Raw genomic sequence first — 11,425 nt, forward strand, 5'->3', positions numbered from 1 at the left:
CATAACCACAAAGATGTAATTCAATAAACAGTACTACAGATCCCAAGAAATCACAGACAAGCTGACAATGAAACCTCAGCCAGCCAGCCACAACTGAAGGCAAAAAACACACAAAATGACACACGGAAAACCATTCAACAAGGCACGCTCAAACACAAGCTTAGTTAATATGAACAGATATTAAGTCGGTATAAGCTGTGTGAAAAGCTGTAGTAAGGCAAGACATACAGAAAAGATGAATGCTTCACAGATGTGTACAGATGGTTCACAGCAAAACCACAGAATTAACCCATACTGCTGGAGGTTACTTGTCCATGTATGTACATATGTAAATGTTACCTTGCATCATCCACACCACTTTTGTTCCCTTCTCTGTCTGAAGCAATGCTGGCAACAGCTGTGTCATGTTCACTAAACAAAAAGAGTGGAAAAGAAACTGGATATCTTAACATGTGTTCCCTTATTTCTCCTCGGTTCTGGGTATCCAGATAACTCTTTGAGTGTTGTTTTCCCAGCTTTGAACCAAGATGAAAAGGGACAGGAATTACTCTTTATGGTGGGAGGAAAAGCCTGCAGTCAATTTCACAAAACTTTACCCTATAACGTTACTCCACTTGCGCCACATTTTATTGCGTAAGCTGTGCAACAACTTAAGACAGATTTCCCGAAACTTACTCACTGCGTAAGTCCACAACTTATGCAACAAATTGTGGGGTAACTTATGCAGTCACTTTAGGTGGCATAAGAAGCACCAAACAAATTGAAAATGAATGATTTGACTTACTGTGTTTGGTTAATTAAGCCTCATTATTGTTGAACTTAACAAGGCTTATTTGAGAAACATAAAACTTTGTTGTAGGAGGTAATGAAAAACTTGTTTGGCTGTGACCGAACTGTGAGATTTTCTGTCCGGTTCCGATGAAGAAAAGACAAAAACTTTTCCAAAATGGCGTCTGATGATTGTTATTATATTGGAAATGAAAAGCAGTTGTTAAAGCTGTTTTTGTCTTCGTCCAAGAACTTTAATTTAAGACTGTGCGCAGGTACGCAAAATTTCTGGAAATGGAACTTAAGTATATTGTGCAGCTATATTGTGCAGCATAAATTTATGATGCAAGGCTTACGCATGATTCAAAGTTACAGCCAGTTTCATGAAATCAGCTCTGGAGAGTAATAGCAGTTGACTATCTCAACAATTAAGGTAAAGACCAACTCTCCATGAAGTTCAAGACTCTGGCTGGAAGTTGGAAGAACTAAACCAGGAGAGGATCACTACATCAGCCTACCACCTGGATTGTTTTCCTTTGGCATTACTCTAACGGCACTGACAGCCCAATCTCTCACATTTCTGAGCAAAAAGACAATTCCAGCGTTGTGACCCACAGCGCCCTGCAGCATGATTGGTTTATGAGTTAACAAGATAATTGGACAGTGATTTGTACCTCTATACTGCTGCCACGCCTCCAGAGCAGCGTTGTGAAGTTTAATGGTCCATGTTGCCACTCCCAGGACAACAAGTACAGGCTTTGCAGAGGCAGACTAGAAAGAAAACAAGGTTTATAAATAGACAGACAGGCTGTATCAGTAGATAATGATTGGAACATGCCCTCTCCTATATATTTGGTGGAAGGCAAAGATATGCATGTATGTACATAAATAATGCATGATATTTTTGTGCTAAAGCTCCACTTTGCATGCACCTGTGAGATGTCGATTAAAAAATGATCTATGTACACATAGAATTCCCTAAATAGCAGTCTGGGCAAACAAACTAAAGTTTTGTTGACATTTGCCTGGCCAAATGTCGTGGGTCCAACACCATGTGGTATGAATTTGAAACTTTTCACTGTAAATACCTTCCTTATGCAATGTGAACACAGAGCATCATGATCAATGCCCACAGCCTAGCAATAAATACAAGTGTTGGTGTTTTTTGATTTATGCCCAACCTTAGCTCAGGTATGAAGGCTATAGAAGTAAATTGATAGAATAAACAACATGTCAGTTGATCTGCAACTATGGCAAGGTCAGAAGGTGCCAACTTACTACTTTAGCAGAGTACTCTTTAACTAACGAGTCATTCATTTCTGGCTGCCAAAGGAATTCCTGGAATGAAAAGGAGAAATCAGAGGTTACATGTTGTCACGATAGGAAAAATACTACCTGTACTAGTCCTTCTAATGACAAATCTCCTCTTGTAGAGTCAACAGTCAATCTGTATTAGGAAACCCAAATCATGCCAACCAGTGTCACGCTATCAGCCTGATGTTTCAAATGAATGTCACACAACCAAGAAAAATGTGGAGAATTCTGTAATTGTATACATTTGCTCAATTACGAAGGGGTATGACTTAAAGTGTGATGAAGATGACAGTTTGTCGTTCATTTTAAATGTTTGGGACGGAAGATACCAGGACAACAGCAGATTTTAATGCATGAACCTCTGGTGCAAAATGACATTTATTATGAACCGAATCTGACCTGCTGAGTCCTTCTTCATTGTTCTTTGAAGTGCATTTTAAAGGCAGTGTCATATGACACATGAGCACATGACCAAATACATCTGTAACACTTCCTTGTTTATAAACGAGAATACTTTCAATCTCATAAGGCAATGTAAATGTACATGTAGATACTGGCCTCTGAAGAAAGCGCCTGTGAGGTTAGGGTCATGTGACACAAGACCACATCAATATGATATTGCTGTTATAAAAACGTCTCTGTCCATGGATGTATAATCGCAGCTTTCAGTCTGACTGGGCGTGAACCACTGTAGTCCTGCAGATACATTGTACATGTACATGTGTATGTCACAGCTTTTGAAGAGTGTGCCTTAAAGGTCATTCCAAATGACATACATGTACTAATACCAGTGTGAATGTCTCAACATGAATGTTGCTATTTTACCTATACCCTATCCTTAAATGGACCGTAGCTTCAATTGTGCTTGCTTTCAATCTGATTGGATGTACGTGTATGTACTGCCGTTATGTTGATAAGGGTCTTTGAAAATTGCACCTTGAAGTTGGTATCACGAGACTGCTGATGATGCCATGGTAACATGACCCAACTGTCATCTGTAACATTTACTTGTCAGAAACTGAAAGCATACATGTATGTATAAACTTTCACTTACTGTACATTGTACATGCAGTGCAATGATACAATGAAAAAAACAAAAGAGAAAGAAACCAAACCTGACACAGGAAATAAAAGAGACACAAAATTTAATCCATCTGAAAACTACCGGTACGGTGGCCTCATGTAAACAGAATACAATTTTCAAGGTTGTTCATTTTCATTAGTAATACATGTAACTTACTATTGTGGCACCCGTGACTGAGTTAGTGTGTTGTAGGTTTTCATGCTGCAAATGAAAAAAGAAAGACAAAAGCCCTTGAACTAGGCAGAATTCAACATCTGAACACTGACAACTATTCAAGAACCCTGGTTCTTTTGTGATACATTGTATAACAATGACCAGACCCTGTACAAAAATGATCAAAATACGAATACGAGTGAAAAATACTCGTATGTGAAGCATAAAAAGTGTGAAGAGTACACATTTCTATATAATTAAACACAGCCGAATCACACACAGAGACGGGCAAAACTCCAATGCAAATACATGTTATTCGTCCTGTATCTGCATCGTCACTGGTCCTGCACTTGTGGCATGATTGACAAATGAAACTGTGCAATTATACACAGTCACTTGTAATCAATAGTACTCAGGGAACAGCAGGTCTGGCATTGTTCCCATTCTCCATGGTGATATGATTCTATTTTCTGACATATAACAACCAAGCAAACATATGTCTAGGATTCCACTTGCTTCATTCTCAGTAGTATACCCTTTCTGCCTTTTTTTGGGTGGGTGGGTGGATATCTCTTTCCAAAAATCCTGACATTTATGAGATGCAATCAACATATACAGGTACTGCACTTGTACATGTGCCTTCTATTAATGCTTTCAATTCTTTTAAAGGACATAAGGTACATGTTTACTGCACTATACTTCGAATGATCAAATTTAACAACTGGTTTTGTAATCTTGTGATGGAGTTACATGTAATTGTCGGGTCAAGGGTCACTTACATGTAATTACTGTCAGTACTTTACTGGAGCTAAAACCTGAATGACAGATTGTTCCAAGAATTGTTGGCATGCCTTTCTATCTAACAGTTTCAGTTCTCCTACCAGCTTTGGTTTGGGGGAAAAAAACAAATTATTTTCAACCAATAGGTGATGGGACTGGAAATCTACTTTTTTATCATATGATCAAAACCAGGTAAAAAAGGTAGAAAAAGGTAGAAAGAGGTAGAAAGAGGTAGAAAGAGAATGAAAAAATTCAAAGGAAGCTATACACAAAAATGCCTTTGAAGAGGGATGACATTCAAAGACAGGGTGGGACACACATGTACATGTAATGACAGGATAATACACAAGCTACCCGGTACATGTAGTCGATGATACAGTATATCTGATGTGTTCAACTCATTTACAAACCTGTACAATATACTGCAGCAAGAATAGTCCTATTAAACTTGGCCTGATCATGAAAATGTTTCATTTGTGATAAGCTAAATGTACGGTACAGTACCCTCTATCCTTCACTGCATATTGACATTAAGCACACACTAATAGATGCACATTAGTGTGGGGACTACAACATGTACAGTAGAAAAATAGATGTTGTTGGGACCCAAATCATTCTGGGGATAAATATCTATCCCTACAACTCAGTCTCCATTTTTGTAATAAAAGAACGTTAATTATATATAACAGGTTTTGCCCTTACCCAACGTACATGTATATTAATAAGCACTGTATGCTGATGTATGCTGTATGCTGATGTATAAAAAAAACATAGAAAATAGTTCGCGGTACCCGCTGCTTCATTTGACTCGGACCGGCCAGCCGACAAGCTTGGTGGTCGAGTGGTTAAGACATCTGCACTAGTAAGCGGGAGGTCGTGGGTTTGAGTCCCTGCCGAGTAAGCTTGTGAGGTTTTTTCGCAAGCTCTCGGACAAGCACTGAGCATACAGTGCTTATTAATATACGTTGGGTAAGGGCAAAACCTGTTATATATGATTAACATCTCCCCAATGCAAAAAGAAATACATCTTGAAAATAAAAGAACATGTCCCTTCAACACAGTAATGGTTTAGCCAACTGTACCGTACACACACTGTAATGTATCCTGTAAAAAAGAAACATTCTATGCCCAGGTTAACTGACATGTTATGAGGTACATGTACATGTAATATAAATGTACACCTGTGCATGCTCTGACTTGATGGAGTTAAGGTGCACTTTATGTATGCATAATGTAATCAGATCACAGCCATGTTGTGTTGAGTGTCATGTCATGTTTTTTTAAAAGTTGACAACATCACAACATTCGATAATTTATGTGCGTGCATAATACCTGCACTGTGTACATGTACATGTATGTGCCTGCATATACACACGTGTAGGAATGACTGAGAGACTGGCTACAGATGCATACACTTGCTTGACTGACAACATCCAAGTTGTCATGTCCAACAATGTCTTTCTACTGAGTTAAAATTATTCCACTTGTCCCCTTTTTGGTGGAAGATACATAAACATCACACACACACAATAAGCACCCAGAATGTTACCTAGTTGGAAATCCTCCAACTTCAATCTGACTGTTCACACAAGTTAGAAAGTTAGGGTTCCAATTCCATAGTACCCTCCCACGCCTACATGAATTGACACCCCCAGAGGCACGTGATTTAAAATCTGATCTAGAAATTAGAAGGCATTCAGAATTTAACTGATGCACATGTATGTGCTTGTCTTAACTTGTTTTACGCTGTAAGAACTCAGAGTGATCTTAAACAACTCTTCCAATAACATCTCCACACTTTGACTTGTATTTTCCTTGTGCAGAGCCCTCAGAGATTTGATTGATGCCTGGAATACATTTCGGCACCAATGTTACAAAATGTTCCTGGCAAAAATGCCGTATGTGCTAGGGTGTTCTGAAGTGCAATAAAGCAAGATAAATTCCCAAATTTAATAATTCAATGGATCTAAAAGGATGCTGAAACTCACATATTTTCCTTCCTTTAAATTGTCCGACGTCACCCTCTGAGCAAACGAGAAATACAGCTGTCTCATCCTGGAATCACCAATGAATAGCACTCGCTGTCCCTCCAGGCATTTGGAAGAATCTCTGCAATCACAGTATGAAGGCACATAGGACAAGACGGTGTGATACAGAGGTATGAAAGCATGGTTAACCACTTCATGCCGGGGCATTTTTCAATGTTGATGATGCTGGGCCGGCATGACTATCATTTTTTCCGTTTTCTAAATCCTTGCATACAAGTACTGATGCATGCATACAAGTACTGATGCATGCATACAAGTACTGATGCATGCAAATGAAAGTCTACATGTACATAAACATTGGTGCTCATTAGATGGGCAGAATGAGAGATATATTTACATTATACCCAAGCAGGTAGACAGGAAGACAGCAGGTGGGATAATAAGTGGGGGAAGTGTGGGGGTGGAAAATTGGAGGGACACAGAAGGAGAAAGAGTGAGTGAGATGAAGGCAAGCACGAGAGAGTAGGTACACTATAAAGAGACCACTTGGTACAATCAGCAACATGTAGCTGAGTCTGAGATGTAGTCCATTACTTTAAATTGTGTACTAAAGGTTTTCTATTTATTTCATAGATACTATTAGGGATACGATGCACATTATTGCTTTCCAAGGAAAACCTTCTCGGCAGGTAATACTTACGATACAGTGTACTGATGCATCATACAACCTGCTGGCTGCCATACATTGGGTCCTAGGTATCTCCCTCCATTCATGAGATCCATGCAGGTATCCCTTCCTGAAGGGGATCAAGAAGATGAATGTATGAAATACATCTATTTCATTCTACAATTGTTCTAGTCTGCAAGGTGCCTCCAGTACTCTGTATCTCGGCCACTTCAAAACCATGATTCAAGATTAATTTATTCAACCAATGATTAAAAACAATCAAGGGAATTTGTAATGTTGGACTTGTATAAACATACAAATAACTCCATTAAAAATACCATACAATGAAACTAATTAAACTAATTACCACAGAGATTAAAACAAACAATTCAATGGCTATACACATACTGATTTTATAAAATTCCATTTATGAAAACCCCCCAAAATGGTGTAAATCTGTTTCTAAAACCAATTATTCATAAGTATTTCATGATCAAAAATGTCCATTATTAAAAACCTGCAGCTGATGGCATAAACTGTTTTTGAAACGGTTGGTTTTGCACCCGTTCATCTCATCCTCCTTCCTGAAGGCATCACATGGAAGAACTCATTTACTGGATGATGCATATCATTATCAATATTTTGGACACGCTTCCTCATTCTCCTATCATAAATCGATTTCATGTCATCCGACTGAACTCCTATTATGTGTGATGCATTTTTAACCACCCGATCCAATCTATCAATTTCACACTTAGGAGTAGCATTGAACCAGACAATAATAGAGCTCGTCAGGCACGATTCAATTACGCATCTATAAAAATTAAGCAAAATATTTGTCACAGGTTTGGTACGCTTAAGTTGTTGCTTGTAAGCTGGCACCAGAAGTACCATCGAATGGTCTGAATTTCCAAGATGTGAGCTTGTACTCTAGATGTACTCTAGCAGGAAGTCATGTGACCCTTTGAGATGGAAGATTCCCACTGGTTGAGCTGTTCAATGACGCTCATATTTTAATGAATTCCTGGCCATTCTAATTGCACAAACCTATATGAACAACAAATGCAGGATAGAAATATTAGGTATTGATAAACAGCCTCACAGGTTAAAGTACTATTGCGCACCCACAAATCTTGTTGGAATTCTAGCGCCCCCTAGTTTTACTTGTTCTCGTACCTTGCATTCACAGGGTCTCTTATTTAGCTCAGCTATGCATTATGGACATGTAGCAGAGACGCTAATTTTGTATCAAGTTATTCATACTGTACTCTGGCGTGATCGTGTGTTCCTTCACTCCATTGTCCTTGTGTTTTCTGTGCTCAGTTTGGCATGTCAGAAAACCCCCTCTACGTGGCTGCATGGTTGGGCATGGTAAGGTTCCCTGGAATGCTAATGTCCAGAAACCTCAGACTTTATAACTGTCAATCATTCGCCACAGATGACCGGGTAAGCACTTTCACGCACCCGGCTCAACACTTTGTACACGTGACTTCTTATTCTGTATTTTACCTTTTACACACAACACTTAGATTCTTGCACGCTATTCAAGCAGGAAGTCATGTGACTCTTTGAGATGGAAGATTCCCATTGGTTGAGCTGTTCAATGATGCTCATATTTTATTAATTCCTAAGCCTCTAGAATCCTACAAATAGAGCAGATTTTCCCTAGCTCGTCGAGCAGGTGCGGTGGACCAAACCCTTGTTACGAGAGCGGAACCTAACGTAGCGTGGCAGTTGGACCCTTTCGGAGAGAAGTGCGATAGTAACATTCTTATAGGGAAGAAATGTAACCATATGTGGTACGAAATAGCCCAGGGTGCTTGTGAGAGTCATAGCGGCCCGTCACCATTATGTCCGAATCGATTGCGGGGTGAGATACCCCCGTGTCCCTCGTCACCCTTGTCCTGCTAACTAGCCCTCGTCCTCCCCATCTCTACGCAGAGCCAATGGTACTGCACATACATGTACAATGTACATGTAGTACAGCGATTCTATCATTGCGCTCATCACATTGCAGTCGGAGCGGCAGTGCGGTCAGCACACACCGGCACTGGCCCCGTCCAGCTACATGTATTGCTAGTCACTGTGGTGGCCTGGGACAGCTCCCACTATGGCCTGGCCAAATGATAGTAGTCTAGTTGTGCGATGCTACACACCTGTACTGCACCCACTCCACCAGACTTGCATTTCCAATGGTCCTGCCAAACCGTAGTTCACTTACACTTGCATTCAACTTCGCCTCTCTATAACTTTGCCTTTTATGTGTTGTATTATGTTAAGCCACCGATACACCTTCTTCAAACCATGGAGCTATTAATGTGTTTAATAGCTACATGTTCAAACCCACATTGAACTTTGATGAAGAGAAGTGAGAGCAATAAACCAACTACATGTACAACATGTATCCAGTTTGACTGTCACCCAAACCTGTTGTTTCCCGTCAACCTTTTAATAAATTGTTGACCCTAAATATCACATTCCGTAGACACTAGTAAAGTCCATGCTACCATTGACTTGACGTATTTAGGGAATGTAACAGTACATGGAATATGCTATACTCTCAGCACAGCTGTCTTACCATAGTAGTATCGTCTAAATCCATGACAAGTAAGAATCAAGGCTAAGACAACTGCAGCCACTTTCTTCCCATTCCTTTCAGTCAGTGCAGTTGAGATCCGTTCCAAGATGGTACGATATGAACTGATAATCACCGCTCCGGCCATTATGTGTAACGGTACATGTACTTAGCGATTACGTTCGAGTGTGAAATATTAGTACCCAGTTTTCTCAGAAATCTCTATCAGTAGCAACTGCACAAACCAGACAGGCAGCACAGCTGTTATGTAGCAGACTAACAGTACACTGATGGAACTGATCCATGCACAATGGGCGGTGCACCTGATCATCCTGACGGGCATGCATCGTTGTCATTATGAAGGCACAACGCCAGTAACAGGCTAACCTAGTTATACATGTACATGTTAGAAGCAAACAACCTCCCTTCAGTTCCACAATGGAAAAAATAAACCATAACCTGAAGATAACGACTGAAGTCATGGACACACACTCAACATCTCTGTGTACAAGATTCCAAACTGATCGAGCAATGAGCACCGAATGGCATTGCTATAAATCTCTCGTATTACCCACTACATACATGTGCTGTAACATCCACTTTTTTTACCCTAAAGATGTAAATCTTCCCTCACTGTACATACTGTACATGTAGGTACAAAAACGTACGGGTGGACTGTAGAATAGAGATGCTAACTTCTGGTACATGTAACGTATACCGGTATGTACCGGTATGTACCGGAAGTTCACAGTGCTAAAATGTATTGGTACTTGTACATGTATGTACACATGTACATTACATGTATCTACAATGGAAACAATGCAATCAATTTGCTCTATTGTACCAAGCCAACTACAAAAAGCTGCCAGGAAACTAATGAAAGAATATCGGCAAATATATACATGTAGTTTATTCTGGGAGTCAGATCACAACCTTGTGTGATTGAAAGTCCCAAGTTTTGGATGACCTTGCTGAAAACGGCACACCAGAACCAAGGGTGGATCTGGGGGTGAGGACAAATGGGGTCATGTCTCCCCTCCCCCCCAAAAAAAGTACAGACGGGGGGGGGGATAACTGAGACTTAGGCATTTTGGGGTTATATTTACCTTCCATCAAAAAGTATGTGAAAAGCCCCCAAAATGTAGTTTCACTACTCGGAAAGGCATTCAAATGCTACAGGTACTCGGTGCACACACATACAGGTACTCGGTGCACACACATACAGGTACTCGGTGCACACACATACACATACTGGTACATGTACCCCAGTACAGCATACATGTATGTCCATACATGTACATGCTGTACAGTATTGGTACATTCATGTACATGTACAATACATGTACGTGTACTTTCCACTAACTAGTCTAATCAGTGACGTCAACCTACATGTATACATTGTACATGTACGTGCCCTCTCAATTTTGCCAGAGGGTGGTTCTAAAATCAATCTCCCTTTAAACGAGCCAATAAGCTGAATACTTACATGTACATGTATGTTAATCAATATCAAACAACAATGTGTACACGTACATGCACGTACATTGTAAGCACAGAGGAACCAACCAGCATGTCCATACATGGGCTGCTTAGTACAAGAAAACAAAGCTAGAAAAACGCTGTATACCAGTATTGCAAAAACCATCAATCTCTAATACCAGTATTGCAAAAACCATCAATCTCTAATACCAGTATTGCAAAAACCATCGATCTCTAATACCAGTATTGCAAACCATCAATCTCTAATACCAGTATTGCAAACCATCAATCTCTAATACCAGTATTGCAAAAACCATCAATCTCTAATACCAGTATTGCAAACCATCAATCTCTAATACCAGTATTGCAAACCATCAATCTCTAATACCAGTATTGCAAACCATCAATCTCTAATACCAGTATTGCAAAAACCATCAATCTCTAATACCAGTATTGCAAACCATCAATCTCTAATACCAGTATTGCAAAAACCATCAATCTCTAATACCAGTATTGCAAACCATCAATCTCTAATACCAGTATTGCAAACCATCAATCTCTAATACCAGTATTGCAAACCATCAATCTCTAATACCAGTATTGCAAAAACCATCAAT

General features: G+C 39.7%; 1 protein-coding gene across 2 annotated transcripts in view; it reads right to left on the minus strand.

Annotated features, from left to right (window-relative positions):
- The window catches only part of casd1 (CAS1 domain containing 1), a 51,572-nt gene that overhangs the window by 17,849 nt on the left and 22,298 nt on the right, over window positions 1-11,425 (minus strand). The window contains exons 1-7 of one of the 2 annotated variants that reach the window (XM_022255964.2): window positions 9,333-9,840; window positions 6,788-6,884; window positions 6,088-6,208; window positions 3,323-3,367; window positions 2,047-2,106; window positions 1,443-1,539; window positions 340-411 (exon numbers count right to left, since the gene is read on the minus strand). In XM_022255964.2, coding sequence (XP_022111656.2) covers window positions 340-411; window positions 1,443-1,539; window positions 2,047-2,106; window positions 3,323-3,367; window positions 6,088-6,208; window positions 6,788-6,884; window positions 9,333-9,477 — 637 coding nt within the window. In that variant the 5' untranslated portion in view covers window positions 9,478-9,840. Of the gene's footprint in view, window positions 1-339; window positions 412-1,442; window positions 1,540-2,046; window positions 2,107-3,322; window positions 3,368-6,087; window positions 6,209-6,787; window positions 6,885-9,332; window positions 9,841-11,425 lie in introns of those variants that run through there. The other variant, XM_022255957.2, reaches the window with a different exon arrangement.

The sequence above is a fragment of the Acanthaster planci genome, linkage group LG03, assembly GCF_054643075.1.
Source record: "Acanthaster planci isolate LZ-2023a linkage group LG03, COTS_SCS, whole genome shotgun sequence".
Classification (NCBI taxonomy): domain Eukaryota; kingdom Metazoa; phylum Echinodermata; class Asteroidea; order Valvatida; family Acanthasteridae; genus Acanthaster; species Acanthaster planci.